Genomic DNA, 19,068 nt, shown 5'->3' on the forward strand with positions numbered 1-19,068 from the left:
AAGTTGAAATAGGAGCTTGGATCTTTTTCTTTCCAAGTGTATATTTGAATGAGCTACGAATTTTGAAGAAAAAGCAGAAGAAAGTGGGTGGAAATACCTTTTTCTCATTGCTTCTCTGGATGTAAGAAAAAAAAAATCCTTTCTAAGAGTAAAGCAATTTATTATTTACCTTTAAAGACTCAAAACAGGACAGCAAAATTATATGGGCTGACCATAAAGTCAGCCTTTGCAGGCATGCAGTATATTTTGATCCCTCCATTTTATTGTTTTCTCTGCTCTTAGACTCTCAGCTTTTGGCATAAATGCTCTTTTTACTCTGTGCAGTCTAAAAACCTGCAAAACTGTGTAGCTGAGATGCTGATACTGCCAGTTTTATAAATAATAGCAACAGTAAAGTCAACAAACAATTTCAAATCACACTAAAATGAAGGAAGAAAATGTGAAAAAGTACTCTGCTGTTTATCAGCAAATTTGTGAGTTACTTAAAATAGGACACAATTTTAATAGCTCACTGAAATTTTTTGCAATAGGCCATCTTCAAGTAATTTCAGCTAAAGTTTATGTTGTCTTTAACTCATTCATTGTTGAAAATACTGCCTTGAAGATATCACCCAGTGCTACTCCATAGGAACCTTTTCATTCTGAATAAATGTTTTCAGCTATGGTTCTTATGATTCTCCTCCAAATCAGTGCATTCTGTGTCTTTCTCTTCAGAGTCTGAATGTGCTTTCTGCATACTCCAAATTTCTGGTTCTTAATGCCATCCTGATTGTATACTATATACTTAGATGCTCAACAATTTGCCTTTTGTTTCATTTTTCTTAGAGGAAAAAAAATCCTGATAAATCTTACCTTTCTTACAGTCTACTTTTTCTGACATCACTTACTGTCCATACAATGCTGAGAAATCACTAGAAATAAATACTGCCAATACAGTAGGTGTAAAAGTATGGTAAAGATTAGCTTCTTTGCAATCAATGCCTATTGTCCTAGTTTTCTGAAAATCCCAATCAGAGGAGAGGAATAGTGACTGGTTGTGTTAAGCAGGTTTGTGCACATTGAGCCTGTAAGTATGATCATGGTTTTAGCCTATATGGGTCAATGATGGCTTTAAAAACTCTGGGAAAAGTGAAATCTAGTAGTCCTGATTTTGATCTGGTAATTTACCCATCATTAAATCTATGAACTAAACCATTCCCTCTCATGGAAGAACAGTATATTCTGTGAACCATTTCACTGTGATTGCTTTTTGGTGAAGTGGACATGTACCTAACAGGACAAACACAGCTCTGAATGGGAAAAGCTGTATTTTATGCACATGTGTGTGCAAAGGTACACACACAGAACCTGTGAGGACAATTTGAAAGATTTTCCTATTCCATGATTCTTTTTCTGCTATTTGTTTTGTGACCTTTGTTAAGTAATGTGAGGCCCTATTTCATATCTCCCTCCATAAATTAGATCTTGAAATGCTCATTATACCAGTAACATTAAAAAGGTGAATTATTCTCTAGTATATCTCAGTATGTAACTTACTAGAAAGACTCACATTGCTACTTTCCATGCCACATAGTGAAAGCGCATCTCTCACTCCTAGGCTTCTTTAAATTAAGAGAGATGGCTTTCCTGCCAGCTGCCTCTAAACTTTTAGACACTCTTTGCAAGCCAAATTTTATTTTTCAGAGATTGATTGACTGATTTAGAACCCTGGTGGTAAGGTGATCAGGTATCATGACTTCATTCTAATTGCTTTTTGACACTGTAATAATTCAAAGTTTGAGGTTCTGGCTGAATTGATAGGAAGCACCATAGGCTGAGAAAGACAGAATCATGCTCCTCAGTGCCTCAATCAGTTCCAGTCCTTAACTAATATTCTCTGAGGTGTATTAAAGCAAGAATGAGCTCATTTGAATAACAAGGAAGCCTAACTTTTGAGACTGTAAAACTGCAGACTAAATGCTTTGGCTTGAAAAATTGCTGTGATAAGCAATGTGCCATATCAGCTTCCTGCCATAATTTAATTAATGTCACAACAATGCAATAACTAAAGCTGTAGTTATAAATTTTGTGTTTATGAGCTCTATTCTAAGACATGAAGAGAAATTATTTTGTGTGTGAAAGATTACAGGCTTTAGACGGCTTTATGTACTCCAGCCACAAGAGTTACAGCAGAGGATTGTGACATTTTTTTGACCCACTGCAGGATGTCCTGCTGTTTTCCATGGGATTGCTCTGTGTACTGTATGAAAGCTGTGATTTGAATTGGGGACTGAAGCAAAACAGTGTCACAATTCTGCCATAGATTTATCTGAACACCAATATTTAGAAAAAAATAATTTGCTGCATTGATTATGCTATGAATCTTTGTGTTGATATAAACTAAAGCTCCTGCACTTCCTTTGACAATATCTAGACAACCAAATTTTTACTCTCCAAGTATTTCTAGTATATAGCTTTATGTAAAACTTGCATCATTCTCATGCACCAGAGAAATCCTTCTGAGCTTTGAGAACTTTAGATGTGGTTCCAGCTGCTGTCTAATAATACAGTAATTTGAATATAAAGACATTTACTGTAGTGAAGATACTGTGAGGTTCTGTAGCTACTACCCTGTATTTGGTTATTGAAGGTGGGGATCCATATGAAGTGAGCTGCTTCTCCCCTGCCCCAAACCCTGACCTGCAAAAGCAATGTTTAAAAGAAAGTGTTGAGGCAGCTTTTTGGAAGGGCAGCACTCATACATCTGACTGGGAAAAAATATTTTACAGTTTGTTTGTTTTCAAGCAATGAGCAAAGTACTTAGAGAAGAGTACTTATCAGGACATAGAGAAATAGATTACTGGTACTGTGAACTGTTTTGGAAAATTGGAAATCCAGTGTAGATTATACTTCATGAATAACTGAAAATTCTGAGGATTTTGGACCTACAGATCAGTTCTGAGACACTAAATGCACTCAGTGGCACTCCATATCTCCACAGGTTACAGAATTAAGGAATGAAGATTTGCCTTATAGCTGCCAATTGTGCTAAGAGACCTAGAGATTGCCTTAACAAATGTGTGATGTCTAAGACAGTCTGTGAAATACCAGTCTGTTGCTAGGGATTATGGTGAACAATATCCTTGCTCCAGTAAATGAACTATACACAGGGTTTGTTTTTGTACTGATGATGGAAATTACAGTGGAATTACAGATGTGACAAGAATTTTGGGATGATCTGTGGAATTACAGATGTGACAAGAATTTTGGGATGATCTGGCATAAGGCCCTCTTTCACTCATGCTAAGCTGTAACTAATTTCCTTTGCCTTACCTCACTTCTGGCTTTTATGAGTTGATAAATAGTGAACTTCTGTTTATTGCTCTTCCCACTGTCCAATCAATTTTTATTTCTGCTTGTAACCTGTGCAGCTTGGATGGGAATTGTGCAGTCAGCCCCAAGCTCCTGAGACAGGGAGGTTTATAAAAGCAGTGCTGCTACAGACACAAACTCAGTCCTGCTGCTCATCATCCTGACTGGGGGTAGGCACTGAGCTCTTGGGCTTGCAAAGGGTCCCCCCAGGGGCCTGAGCTGTGTGTGACACAAGGGTAGCCCCTGTGCAATTCTGACTCTAAAAAGAGTAGTGTAATATGTAAGGGACCTAGATTAAAAATAAAAATGGTAAATGTTTGGGTCAGCAACCAGAATGACCTACACTTAGCTAAAATGACTTCAGAATGCATTAAATACTTGTGCCTTTCATTTGAGGAGTCTCCAGGTAGCAAGATGCCATGATGTAGTTTAGCTGCTTAGCCCTGTGTATTGATGATTATATTTTGACACTCCTGTCCTTAGATTCTATCTTGCTTTCTTGCTAAGTAGCCTAACATCCTTTTTATCCTGCTTTTTAAGAGAGAAAATGCTGTCTGTAATATTATTTGTTGAGATTCTTATCACAAAGAGTGGATGTAAAAAAGAAAAGCTTTAATATCAACACCTGATCTGTGAGCATTATTGGATTAAAGAAGTTCCATTGGGATCTGATGTTCTAATGAAAACTGAGCTTTTTTTGGTGTATTTTCTCTTCCTACAGGATTTTTTATATATGCATACATACCCTAAATATGTATTCACTCTAAAGGTTGTTCTGACAACACACTTAAATATTAAATCACCATAGTAATCAGTTATATATAATGCTTATCAAATAATTCTAAAGTTTGTCCATAATAACCCTGTTTGTACAGTACATAGCATTTTCATGAATGAAGTGGAAGTAATTACAAAATCATTGCCAGTAAATTAATGGATGACAAAGACTGAGAGAATAACAAACATTTCTGAGAACAGGTAAATAATACAGAGTAACTGGAATTTCTGGTAAATTAGATCCATTGAAATACAGTGCACCATCACTGCAAAGGTGGAGCACATCTGATAGGGGATCTACAGCTATGGTTTATTTCACCACATCTCAGGCAGCTCCAGTCAGATGATAAATGTCATCACCTGAGCTAGTTGCTCTAGACTTTCTTTATGGATAAAATGGAGAAAAGCAGACTTTGACTGTTATTCATCTGACATATTTATAAGTCTGCTTTAGGATAATACAAGTTGCAGACAGAGAGTGGTTCTTTGTCATGTAGAAGGGTGGCCCAAATATCTACATTTGATCAAATGAATCTCAGCGTGGGTGTCTGAACAGAAATGGAAAACTCTGTGTTTTCCTCCAGCAAGGAAAGCTAATGTGACCCTTGAATCTATATAGCAGGGGAGTCAAGAGAAAGAATGATGCCAGTTTTCTTCACCATAAAACATTTATGAAATTGCCTGCGTGTCATACAAAATAGAGATGCAGTGATCTTTGAAAAGGCTGTGTAAAAATGTGTGTGTCTAAAAAGATCATAGAAATTAATAGCTGATATGGGATTGCAGTGAATAAGAATGGAGTATGACTGAGAAATGCAGCTACTATTTTCTGCTTTGCAGGATTGTGAACCTGAGATATCAGACTTGCATCTGTAGAGGTTAAAAATTGCTTTTCTGTTTGCTCCTCTTACCTTATAGTTTGCCTTAATTAAATCTAAGGTGGACTTATTTTAGTCCCATTTAATTTCATGAAATTAAACTGACTTCTTAAAATAGACTGGCTGATCTTAATTTTCTCTTTATTGAAAGCATCTAATTTTAATAAATTTCCCACAGCTGTTTTTGATGTTACTTTTAAATGTCTGGGTAAATATAGTGATGTTGTAGCTAAGTTGGATAATGTTAAGGGAAAATTATTCATACTGCCCTGTGAAGGTGTTTGTATGCAGGGTCTGGGGAAACCTTCATCTTGATCTCAGTGCCTAAGTAGAACACTTAAACGTGTATGGTGTGAAGAACTGCTAAATTTTCCAATATCTACACGATTTAGTGTTACCAGCCTGTGCACTTCCAGACACCAGAGTCAGTAATCCATGAAGAGCTGGTATTGATTGTGTGAGGGAATGCAGCCTGCCTAACACTGAGCAATGTACTGCAGATTCAGTATGGCATCCAGCTCTAATGCATCTTATTTTACTCTGAGAATTCAGAAATTAAAAGTACAAATCAAATTTGTTCAGAAGATGACGTTCACCCCCTCCCAACAGCCTTACAGAGACCACAGTGTTGTTTTTGTCTGCAAATAGTACTCCTTTGGAATTGCCATGGGTCCCAGCCACTCTCTTCAGAGCCTGTGACAGAAACCACAAGGCTTCTGGTGAGGACAACTTATTTGGGTTGCAAGGGGTAGATAAACTGCTATTTGTGAACCTGGCATTATTTTTCATGGAGCAGGGCAAGGGAACTTTTAAAACTTCAGAAATCACATGTAAATCTTGAATCGTGGCAGGGCTGTGTGTGCTGATAATTTCACATACTTGTAGCTCTTAATGAAGAATCTCCAGTCTACATTCACAAGACTGAAGGTGAGTGAATCCTCAAATGAAGCTGTAGGCTTCTGTAAACCACAGCCCTCAGAATAAGAGATGAGAAGTCTTTGATTCTGAGTTTAAACTTTATCCAGAAAATGTTTCACAGGAGGTGACCTCAGCTATTTTGGGGAAGCACTCAAGTGTGCTTTCTTTTGCTGTGTCTGTGGCTGCCTGCACCTGTGATTGCCTGGCAGGCTCTCATGCCCTTTTTGCTCTGAAGAACTCATGTCAGAAATTTAGTATAGCTGCAATATCACAGCTTGCATGTCACATTTTCTCACTGACACTTTTCTTCATCTTTCTGAAAGGGAAACTTCAGAAGATGTGCAATGTCTTTATTCATTTAATGCTTTACTTTGATGTCTAACATAAAACAATGAGTTACTGAGTTTACTGGAAATAAGCATTCAGTAGCTCCTGCACTTTGAAATAGAATCAGAAATAGAAAATAATTATTAATGCTTTCAGAGTACAATGTATCAGAGATCTGTTCCAAAATGTCATGCTCTAATTTAAATATGTATGAACTCCTCTGTTCTGTTCAGATGCACATCTGCAGTTGCTTAAATTTTTAGAAATTAAGCAAATCATAAGCAATGCAGAACAATTTCTATGAAACGTTTAAGTATTTGAGGTATCCACAGCTTTTAAGGTGTTAAAGTATTACAGTTCAGAAAAGTTAAGGCTTCCACGAAAAAGAGACAACAGGGTTATCTACTGCTGTCACATTGTATTTATTATTATTATTATTATTATTATTATTATTATTATTATTATTATTATAAAATAGATTTTTTGTTCAGAAAAAACTATTATTATTTATTGTGATTTTTCAGTCTTGCAAAAATATATCAAATAATGTTTCTTGTTAGACTCCTAATTTCTGTTTCTGACCTTTGCTGGTGGTTACATCGCACTCTTTTAATCCATTTGTATCTTTAGAAGAGCAGATTACACAGATTACAGTCCTCATCAGATAACTTCCAGTTTTCTTATTTCTCTCTCATTTGTTAAAGTTTTGTGACTAGATTATTTGGTCTAATTATTTTTTGGACCAAGAAAAAATTATTTTGTTATTCTGAGAAGCAAACTCTTGTGTTTAGTGTCAGAGTTAGAAATAAGGAAAATAATTAAGCAGAAATTGCCAGTTCTTCCTTCTTTTTCAAAAGCCTCTTTTTTTTTTTTCTTTTCAGCTGGTGCTCTTTCCTATAAATGAAAAGAGTCTGTCTGTATTGTTGGCAGCTCTGCACACCTGGAGGTTTGGGACATGGACTGGGAACATTTTCTCAAAAGAGACACTTTGAAAGGGTGTTATTTCATGGAAAGCTGTATCTCCCATAGCTGTTATTGCCATGCTCTTAGATTGAATAGAACCATTCAGTATAACTTTTAATAATGTCAATTATTTTCATAATTCCAGCTCCAAGGCAGCTTTGTGGTTTTAGCTGGCTTAATCATACCACATGGATATGACTTTCAAGTTGTTTTCCAAGGGGGAGAAACAACTTACCTGGAGAAAGCTTATTAGGCTGGAAGGCAGTGTTCCCAGTGACAACCTCTCCAGGGTGTTTTGCAGCCCCTGCTTGGCTGCCTGTTTGGAAACAGCCTCCATTCCTTGAACCAGAGTGTTTAGGAAAGGACAGGATTCTTTCATGTATGGAAATCTGATGAGGAACAGTAGAAGTGTTAAATGCCAAGCTAGATGCTATATCTCTGCTTGTTCTTACATCAGCCAATCCCTAAAATGCCTCATCTTAAGAACACAGAAGATGTCTCATTGAAACCTGTGACTTAAATTATTCCCAGAGCCGGGCATCCTGCCCAGCTCCCTCCATCCTAAACTCTCATACACAAGGGATAAAGACCATGAATCCAGAGAGGAATGGGAGATTATTGGTCCAACAGACAGACAGTCTCTATTCTCTACCTGGATATAAAGCCAGTGTTGACTTAACCCTGTGCACTGATGTAAATGTTGGAAACCCCAGCCTTGCCCTGCTTTCTGCTGCTAATTAAATGCTAGAGACAGCAGTAACTCAAAAGGCTGCACTAGACAGAGAAAGATTAATCCCATCTGAGAGGACACTTCAGTCATTCATCCATCAGTCTTGCTATGTGCAAATTGAGCCCTGCTGCAAATTTGGCCTTGCTGCATAGTTGTTTTCCTTCTTTCACTTATAAATCTCTCTCAATTCCCATCCTTCTGAGGTTTTAGTTGCTAGGCTTACAACATGTCAGAGAAACACTCTGGATCATACTTGGGCTAGTGAGAGCAGGTAACTTAAACCAATTTTTCTGGTTTGGTAGTTCCTTAAATGGAAGATTTCACAGATATTATTAGTATCTTATAGGCTGGATTTATTATTTAGTTCAGTCAGTGAGCAGCACTTGATCCACTAATGCATTTTAAAGAGAGTGTTTCATGTTAACCTGGAACAGGTGTTCAGAAATAGATGTGGTCCCATAGAAATCAGCAGAGGTTACATTGGCAGTGAGAGATTCAGTGTCCATCCACTGCCAAGCTGGAAGAGGGCTGGGCAGGCTCATTCACTGTGTTGATAACATTTCTTGGTATGGGCTGGTTTGTCCTAACATTCACCTTATGCCTTCTGGTGGCAAATTCAGCTCTGCATAAAATTACTTCCAGGTGATCATTTTGATCAGAGAACTGATTGTAAAGGAAGTTATGTTCAAAATGCAGTGGGGTCAGGCCACCCTCCTTGTCAGGCTCTACAGAGGGGTAGGGCAGGAGAACAACCTTGATTTAATCTTGATTTAATCATCCCAGGAATCCACAGAGGTCTGCTGTTTCATGAAGCAGACTGAAAGACAAAACTGCAAATTAGATGTGAAACTGAGTGCTGATTCTCAGTCTAAACTTTTTCTGAATTTTTGACAAATGGGGAGCAGTGGAATAAGAAAATGATGCAATTCTAAACATTTGCAGATTATGGGCTTTTCAGTGGAGGTGAAAATACTTCTGTGATTCCTGGTGAGCATCTGTTGGCTACAAAGTGCTTGGTTAGATTTTAACACACTTTCTCTGTTCCTCTGCAAGTCTCTACCCCTGCTGAAGGCTGATCTTTTTAGAACTGAATTTAAAATATTCCTGTAAGATTTTGCACTTCAAAAACCTCTTATGCAAAGTTGCAGGGCCTTTTATAAGGAGAGTGATGAACTGCAGTATATTACAGGCCAGATTTTTAAAGGTATTTAAGTTCTATAGCAATGCAAATTGAAGAGCTAGATGCTTTTGGAAATCCCACAAGATATTTAACTGTGTCTATAGATACTTTAATGCATTTGTTCCAAGTGGTTTGCCTAAGGTTCAGTTAGTCACCACTAGAGAGTTGAAATGGGAAACTTTCTCTTTACTGCTGTAGCCATTAATCATTTTTGCTCTCTTTATGACAAAGTGATGGGAAAATGTTGCTGTTTGTAGAATTCAATGGACTAGGGAAAATTTAGTAATGATTTTCTAAATGAAAGTTTAGCTTTTTTCTGAGTTGTAGACTTCTGTAACCTCATGTTTATAACTGTAATGGATGAAGCTAAACTCCCACTGCTTGCCTCTATAATCACCCTGTGGTTATATTTGATAAATTTATAAATTTTAAATGTGCAAAATTATTTGCTAATTCCTTTCTACAGTGTGCTTAAGGGAAGTCGTAGGTGGCAGGTCCTTGAAAGAATTTGATCTCCTCAATGCATTTTTATATAAAAACATGCTTTTATTTATTTTCTTCTGGTTGACAATAGTACTGATTTGAGTATTTAATGTTTCCAAATTTGCATTCGTTTTTCTTTATAGCATCTCATTTGCTTACAAAAACAGGGTGAGTATGAATTCCAGGTGAAATGGGGTTTTTTTGTGTTTGCAAAAAATATCAATACAGTCTCTACAAGTAGCTTTTAACAGTGAAATCCTTTTTCCCTGTTTTTCATTGTTGCTGCATATTCTCATTTTACTGTTTTCTCATTATATGCATTTGTTTCTATTAACCAGGACGCTGAGAAATTGGCTGGTGAAGAGCATGCCTGGAAAGAAGTCAAAGATGCTGTAAAGGAAGTGAGATATCCAAAATCAAAAGAAGGTATCCTTTCAGTGACAGGATACAGTCTGTCATTCAGTTGTGAAAAGATCCTCTTAAGATGCAGTTAATCTCTTGAGGTTAGTTTACTTACATTTACATCCTTTTTATTGTAATGTTTTTTAATTCACTTGGTGTTTAAATGTGTAAAATTCTTAATTGTTTTATTAATAGAGCCTCTGATTACTTGGAATGGAACTGCTTTGTGGCAGGGATGGTAACTATCAAGGACATAAAGGGATATTTTGGCTCTGATTTAGATTTCTGCTATCACAGCCCACCATTTCATAAAAATCCACTTCTAAATGAAAGAAAGCTTAATTTGGAATATTGTTAAATTCTTTGTTCTGTTACTCTCAGTGTGAACATTTACAGGTTCTCATTCTTTGCACTGCAATGACAATAACAAGGAAATAATCACAGACAGGTTCACAGCAGATATTATAGCATCATTATAATAAGATATAATAATACATAATAGTAATTGATAATTAAGCAAATTGAATGAAATGATCTTGCACTAATAAACAGAACTGGAGTCTAATGGTTGTCATGTAGATATTCAATCCAATTAAAGAAATTAGAGAACAGCAGCAACCAAGAAGAGATGAGCAGAAGAGAGGTGGAGATTTTTACTAGAATACTGTGGGTATATTGATTTCTTTCTTGTCTTGGTCTATTCAGTGGAATTTCCCTGACTGGGAATTTGGCCTATTGTGGCAAGATGCTTTACCATTTTCAGAAACATAGGCTTTCTCTCAAGCTAAAAAGAATTTAATCTTCCAGTACTCCTTTTTGGCAGCACGAAAAACAAGTTTGCATAGTGATATTCCAGGCTGGAAACAAGTGATCACAATTTATAACCCAACAGAAACCCAAACTATTACACTGAGTTTGTTCCTTCCTAATCCAGAGAGGTTAATTTTTTAGCAAAGGGGAAACAATCATCTCATCTTGTTTTAATCTCACGTAGTTCTAGTTTGTTTTTAGTTCCTCTGTAGTCACTGGATTGAAACAGACAGCACTGAAGTAGATCTTAAGTGCCCCATTTCAACCTGCATGTTAAATTATAGATATGCAACCTGAAGTTGCAATAGTTCTTAAATTATGCAGTCAGAACTCTGGTCCAGTTTAATGTTCTAATATTTAACTGCACTAGAAATTGCATCAATGTATCTTGTGAGTGTCTTTAATTAAGATTACTGATTTAACTGATACTTAAATGTTAATCAAATGAGTGGTAATAAAAAGTATCAGGACTGGTTGGAAAAATCTATTCTTGTTGTTTGTTCAGCTTCTCTTCTCAGTCATGTACTATTTGAAATGTGTCATCTTTCCTTCCACTGCACCACAGTACCAGTGATATCTGACATGCAGTGAGTGCAGTGTTGAAGAGGGAGCTTGACTTTTGTCCACTTGCCAATGAGTAGAAAACCTTCCTGGCAGACTGAGGCACACAGTTATTGGTTCCTGCAAATATAATTTTTTAACAAATTAAATCAATGGTTTCTACAGTTGAGGAAGTTGGTAACTCCCACAGTCTGACCTACTGGTTGTAACTGAGTTGTTGCAGTGCTGAATTTAAGTTAGGGCTGCTTGGGGCTTCCTCCTCTACTCCTGGGCAGATGCAGAACAGGCAGCTCTTTGGTACTGCTGCAGCTGATGGCAAGTTTTCTAGTTTGCAGTTTTACATACCTGCAAATTTGCTCCCAAGAGGATTTGTTCTGTAGCACATCTGCTATCAAATGCTAGTGAGTGAACAAAGCAGAATAATGAGAAGCAAAAGCAGACATACTGTGCATCAGCTAAAATGGTAAAGTTTCAAGAATGTCAGTGGTTTGTACTTTCTACAAAAATTGTATCAAGTGGAAATAACATCCCTCATTCTTCTGGTTTTTTGTCCTTAATCAGTTGTAAAGAATACATGGATGTTTGCCAAAGATATAAAGGTTAAGGTGCAATTTTATAGTAACACATTCCTTCCCTTATATGGCTCTTTCAATCCAAGGGCATGAGAGCAATTCACAAATAATTAGTTTAGCCTTGTAACAACCATGCTATAAATCCTGGCCCATGGTGGTCACATTCTTAAATTTAAGTATGTAAATATTCCCATGTTCAATATGGACTAATTACTTCATCACAGGTTTGTCATTGTACACTTTAAATTCATTGCTGGATTAGTGTGAATAGTACTTGCAATAATTTGTGAAGATAACTGTTGGACTTCCTTGAGCTGATTGTGTGGAAAGGGCTATAATACAATCAATGTTATCACTTCTCTTGCTGTAAGTCTAATTTTTTTCTTTATTTCATTTCCTCTTACTTATGTGAGTGGTGTCTTTCTGGAGTTTAGACTGCTTGCATTCTGGGACTCCCATGGGTACAATCACAGATGGCAATATTCACATGAAAACTGCAGGTTTTGGGGTTCAGGTTAGGAGTAGTCAGAGAGAGAAGAATCCAGTCCACTGAGAAGTCAAATCAGTGTAGAATGTAATGAAAAAAGTGATTTGTGCTAAGAAATATCCAAATAAAGTGAGTACAAGGTTATCTTTCCTGCATTCCAAACTCACAAAAAATCTTCTTGTAGCATTGGAGGTGAAAATCTCCTTTACTGCCAAGATCATTAGTCCTGAACTACAGTCAGACATCAAAACTGTGATGCTTTTCTTTCTCATGCATAAAACGTGCATCTGTACATGAAAAAAAAGATCACAATGCTCTTCATGACTATTTCAAGGAGAAAATTAATTAATTTAAAGAAAAGGTTCTAATTTCATGAGAATTCTAAAAAAAAATTGGGAAGCATAAAAGAATGAGTCATTATGTACATATATTTAAAAATTATATTTTTAGCTGCTGGGACTTTTAAAAAGACATTTCCATGGCCTCTTGCCCTTGGCTTTAAGAACTGGAGTATCTTAAGTAAATAATGTTTCAGTACCTAAATAAAAGCTATTTGAATTCCTGTTATGTGTTAAAATATCCTTGCATTTCATCATCTTTCTTTTGCCATTTATTGCTAAAATACTGCCTTCTTTAGAAATTGTTTTGCTACATGTAAACAAAGCACAGTTACCTAAGCTACCACTTCAGCATTTAAATATGTTTTCAAGAATTGTAGCAGAGCCTGGAATGATGGCAGCTTTTCTGTTTTAATGCTTTGATGCTCTTACTCCTCACTAAACAGCATTTAGAAGTTGTATTTTTGTTTGATTAAATATATTTCTTTGACTAAAGCAAATAACAGAGTGGAAGCATGTTCTGGCCAGATGCCAGAATCTCTTGAGCAGCCATAAGGGTCATCTACCAGATACAAATATCTACCAGCTGAAAATGCTTGACTGTGCCATGGATGCCTGCATTAACCTTGAATCCTGGGAAGAAGCATTGTATTATGGCAGCAGGACTCTGGAGCCATACAGGTAAGGGATGTTACTGGTTCCAAAGATGGGGAGAGCTGGCTGTCTCATTAAAAGTGAAGACTGTGCTTCATCTTGATGCTTCTTACTGTTTTTGTTTCTTGTGCATGTCATATGTTGCTTTCCAGTTTAGTGAATGAGGCAGAACACACTGCCTTCACAGTCAGGCTGCAAGCAAATGAAAGGATAACAGGAACTATAATAATAATAATAACTGATTATTATCTCCTTGCTTTTTCACATGTTCAGATGCTGCCCCATCCCTGATCAGAAACTGACTTTCTCTGTCAGGCTCCAGTGACATCAGGGTATCAGTGTTTTATGCTGAGATAGGGCAAAAGTGAGGGACAGGTAGCTGGTTGAAATAATGTATGCTCTCCATATGCTCTATACATAGATTTTACAGGAAGAATGAAAAAGTATGGCAAAATGCAATTTCAACTAGAAATTGAAAAGCTGCTGGTCCTTATTTCAGGAAGAGGTCAAGGCAGTGAAATACTTGCTGTTCTTCTCTCCTGATCAGTACTTGTTCCTGCTCTATGTGCTGGGAGAGTTTCTGAGTCTGATGGTCTTTTGTTGATAAGGAAGGACAGGCTAGGAGATCATACACCATGTGGTAAGGCTTGAAACTGATTTGAGCCTGGAGCTGTATCTAACTTTGGTCATCTAGCAGAGAAAGGGCAGGTGCTTCTGCTCTGGTCTGTGCTCTAAAAGCTTCAGGAGAGTCACATCTTTGGGTTCTGAATAGTTGCATGGTTTGTAGCTAAGTGTAAGCCTGTGCTGAGTGTCCAGGTACAACATCATTCACACATGAAAGTTCATTCTTGGTAAGGTATATTTTAGAGCATCCACTCTTCTCTGTTGGTGCACTGTGTGACGTTTCAATACAATGTGTGAAGTTGAGAAGCATGAGGGGTGTGCTAGAGCTGAACAACATGCTCTGCTGCAAACATGAACATTTCAGATGTTTCATATTTTCCCTAATCAAATAGAGATGCCATCAGCATTCAGCATTTTGCCTGAGGAAACTCCATATGGCAGCGTGTTTCTGAATAAAACTCTCACTTGAGGAACATAGTGTTTGAGAGCTTCCATTAAAAGTGACTTTTGATAAAACCTGCATAGGCTATGGTACATCACAACTGTGGAGTAGCTCTGTGTTGATAATGACTATTCATTTTCACAGAGGAGCACATGAGGGCATAAAAATTTTCACATTTCTTCAGGGTGAAATTCATGTTGTGCATGTCCCACTTAACCTTTTATAGTGGGCTTATGTAGTACTGCAGCAGTACATGCTTTCTGCCAGTGTTCTACCTTGTGGCACACTTCAGATGAACAGAGTAGATTAAATGTTTAAATGTTCCCTTATTAAATAAAAAAATCCAAACTTCAGTTGTTTTGGTTTGGGTTTTTTATAAGTTGTTAACTCAGTTCTTCACAACTGAAAACTGAATATTTTTTTCTGTAGACATTTCTGAGAGCAGAGATTGCAGTGAGACCAAGTGCAATCTTACCAGATAATTTAATAAAGCTTTCTCTGTTTTGCTTGCTGAAGTGTACTGGAGTTTTCAAGCTATTTAATGCAGCAGTTTGGAAATGAAGGATTTGACTGTGCATCCAATTAGTATCTCTTAAGGTAATAATTATTTACATGAGATATTTGACCTTTTTTGCACCTTGGAGAGCTTGTCGTTATTCTCTCCTCACCCAAAACATTATTTATAGAGATTTTCAGTTTTTTCTTCTTCTTTATACCTTCAAGTCATCACTACAAGCTTTGACACACCTGAAACAAAATCCTCAGTTTCTCATTACAACAAATTGTGCCCTAAGCAGCAGGAGAGCAAATCCTAGGAAATCCTTTGGGATACATTGAATTTCTCCTGTTGAATCAATCTACTGCTTGGCTGCTCCTGCAGTTCCATTATAGCTACCTATTTTCCTTTCCTCAGCTCTGGAAAAAGTATTCCTACAGATCTCCACAGGGAATCACCTGAGAATTCGTGCAGTCCATATAAATAGGAAATCATTGTTACAACTTTAAAGGCTCTGGAGATTTGGTCAGAACCAGTTTTAATTTCAGGTAATGTGTTTATTGTGCATTTTCCATTTATTTAGCAGCAGGATTACTTTTCAGTCCTGTGTGACACATTGTATCATAATGTATGTTTTCATTATGAATGTTGCTGACTTTTTCAGAATCATCCACTTCATGTAAGTGGCAGAGATAGACATCTGAATTACATAAAACAGATTTCTCATGCTGAATACCACGCCCTGTGTTCTAGGTAGCAATAATAACCTCTAAGGAGCATTGTTCAGAACCTCTGAAATGGTTTTAGTGAAAAGAAAGGAAGAGGTAGTGTCTGCCAAGACAAAAGCTGCCTTCTCCTTTTGTGCCAAACTCTAGCCATCCATTTTTTGTTAAAACCTACAGCATATACTTTCACTGAATAGCCTAAGCCAAGTGTAACTACATGGCTTTTCTTGTAAATGCCACATTAATGGCCTGTCTGTCCAAGAACCTTTACCAAAGTTAAGACTTTTGCCTAAGTGAAAGCTGCTCCACGTCATAGCCAGCACTCAGCAGCTTGCAAAAATAAACTTCCTTTCAAAAATCCTCATGAGGCTTAACCACAGAATAACAGAATATCAGCAAGAGGTGTTACATGGGTTTGTCATGTCTCAGTTAGCACATTCACACTCTGGGCTGACTGCTGCTCGTGAAGGATCAGATTCAGAGATACTGAGAAAGACAGATTTCCCTTAGGTTACCTCAGAGGAAGGACCCAGCATTTAGCCCTTAAATTACTGACAAGGCACATATGTTCTGGGGATTAGGTTTGGGGTATATTTTCCCCTTGTCTCGAGTACTCAGTGCTTTACACTGTGGCCAGAGAGTGAAAGAATGCATCTGTTATAAAACTCTGCTAGATGTCCTCAGCTATTGTGACAAGGGTAAGAGGAGGGAAAGAGATAACTATGTGACACCACAGGCCTGCTGGGCTTACCTGCTGGATAATACCATGTCACCTCTTTGGGCTCATGGGACATCAGGTCTGGCCAGGTTTTGATACAGAGACAACAAAAATGTTCATCGATTTCTGCTCTGCACTGCTTAAAATCCCCTGCTGAATTTCAAGCTAATGGAGAAATCCCACTGATTTTCAGATGGGTTGTTTTAATTAACAACCCTTCATCTCCAGTGCTGCAGCATTAGAAGTAACTGGAGGGCTTCAGTATTAACAAGAGAAAATCCCTCCTTTTCATCCGTACAGAAGTGTTGTGCAGAAGTGCTGCTCTGGCTCTTCACCCAGCAGCTTTGCACATCCTCCCCCTCCATCCCCTGTCCCCTGAGTCAGCACAAATGCAGGGCTTGTGCAGTGTGACTGCTCTGCCTCTGGAGTGGGAGAGGGCTGGGTAGGTGCAAGCACCCCATATTTGTGTTATCTGTGCATCATTTGTCTGCCCTTCTACCTCCTCCTATTCTCTATCCCTTCCAGTAATATTGTGTAGTACCCCATTAATTCACCTTTTGTCAGTGACTGAGTTCATTCAGGGAACGGGAAAAGCAATCCCAGTGAGTGCAATTTTGGATTGTTCTGCAAATGGGCTGGGTTTAAGAACAGTGGCAGGTGTGTTCTTGGTTTTTTTCTGAGAACATGGTTGAATTTTCATTGGGTTAATGAAATATCAGCCAGGAATTTTTGATTTAGAATTCTAATTCAATATATAGGATGGTCTGTATTTTCTAAGTATGTGAACTTCAATCAAAAGGCAGATTAAAAACTGGTGGTTGCTATAGTATCCTTTTATTGAGTCATGATCTTGTAAAAAAGCCAAAAAAAGCTGTAGAACCTAATATTCTTGGAACAAACTCTGAACCTATTTCCTCTTCTTCAAGAAGGATTTCCAATAAAGAGTCTGATTTTCTTTTGGTCTGACTTTTCCACCTTTTTGAATACATTTAGAAAAAAAATCATGTTTTTACAGCAATGTGTTTTGCAATACACATGTGATATATGCAATGACTGGAAATTATTTTTTTTTGGTCAAATATATATGGTTCTTTACAGAGGTCAACAGACTTCTGAGCACTGGCTAGTTCTGAGGCACTTGAATTTACGTTTACATTTACATTGGCGGCTAGAGAGCCTAAAAAAAACCCCCAAAACTGCAGTGTAGTGATAGCCAGGGCCACTGGGGGATGCTACTGCTTAAGGGTTACAGCCCAGATTCGTCTCCAGTCGGCACCCTGGTTATGAAGGGTCCCCTGGGGCTTCTGAACCTAGAGACAGTACTAATTCAGTGACCAAAGTTCAATGTCTTAATCATAAACCATCAGTTGTAAACATAAATCTTACCTCTGGGATCACCAGAGAGGGAGAGAAAAATGTCAAGGTGGAGAAAGCAATTTAAAGAAATAATGAAACAAAGAACAAAAAGAGTTAAATCTTCCTTATTCATTTTGCTGGGGTTTTAGAAAATGCCCATGGCATTTAATGTTTAAATGTGTCAAAAGAAGAGGAAAAGCCAGTATAAATAAGAGAGTGTATTGTCTCTGGTTAATTATAGGTAATTCTTCCCAAAGACAGATGTTTGTAGCAATATTTGCACCATTTTTGGCTTCAGTGTATCTACTTTGTCGACACAGAGGGAGAATGCTTGTCACTGGGCTGATATGTTTAGGAATCCATTAAAACACTTCAGCAACCCACCTCTGTCTTCCATGCCTCCCTACTTCCTCCCCCCCAGTTCCTTGTCCAAAAAAATGAAAAAGAAAGGTTTTTACACCTGAAGTCTGGTGCCTAAGTTATCTGTAACCTGATCAATCCCTTTCCTATGTAGGAGATGTATTTTCTGTTTTGCTGGTTGCTTGCTGTGTACATCTGCATAGCACCATCACCTTCAATTCCTTGGTTCTTTCTTAGTTGTTTTTCTTGTATGTTTCCATTACAACCATGAGTCGTTCCCCAAAGTGATACTGACCTGCAAAATCCTCAGTGATTTCCATAAACTCACACTCCCATAAGTGCTCCACCTTCTACTTTTCTTCATTTTCATGTATTGTGCATATGGGTAGGAATTCTTACTATTCTCTCCACACATGCCAGCTGTTTTTGGGTATAATTTTGATGTCACTGGTTTGTACAATATACTCTATCACACAAGAGTAGAAGTTCAGGAGCAGCAGTGTTAATTTGCAGTACTTTTTTCAGTGTATACCACATTTCTTAGGCTAAGATTTCCTAAAACAGCTTCATTGCTGCAAGATTTTGGGGTCAGTGCATGTCCAGGAGCTCTGTATTTGTATACTAGTGCTTACTGTCTTCGGTTTTAGCTTCTAGTTACAGGTTTAGTTTCAAATTTCATCTTTCACTTATGTCAAGAGCTATTTGAATTTGAATTTTACAGACAGTGATCTCCTAGTGATGTTAGTGAAACTAAATCACTAAGTTTCCCAGAGCTGCATATTTCTCTGACACAACTACAAGTGCTGATTTCTTCATTTCTCTCATAGCATTTCCAGGTGTTCTTAGATTTCACAGATCTTGAAAGTTCTGTGCTCTTTGCAATGGTAACTTCATCTGCAGAGATTTCTTTTGGTTT

General features: G+C 37.5%; 1 protein-coding gene across 2 annotated transcripts in view; it reads left to right on the plus strand.

Moving 5' to 3' along the window:
• The window catches only part of SMYD3 (SET and MYND domain containing 3), a 367,678-nt gene that overhangs the window by 309,430 nt on the left and 39,180 nt on the right, over positions 1 to 19,068 (plus strand). For both annotated transcript variants that reach the window (XM_056486767.1, XM_056486768.1), the window contains 2 exons: positions 9,946 to 10,033; positions 13,284 to 13,458. In XM_056486767.1, the coding sequence (XP_056342742.1) occupies positions 9,946 to 10,033; positions 13,284 to 13,458 (263 nt within the window). The remainder of the gene's footprint in view (positions 1 to 9,945; positions 10,034 to 13,283; positions 13,459 to 19,068) is intronic.

The sequence above is a fragment of the Oenanthe melanoleuca genome, chromosome 3 (genome assembly GCF_029582105.1).
Source record: "Oenanthe melanoleuca isolate GR-GAL-2019-014 chromosome 3, OMel1.0, whole genome shotgun sequence".
Taxonomy (NCBI): domain Eukaryota; kingdom Metazoa; phylum Chordata; class Aves; order Passeriformes; family Muscicapidae; genus Oenanthe; species Oenanthe melanoleuca.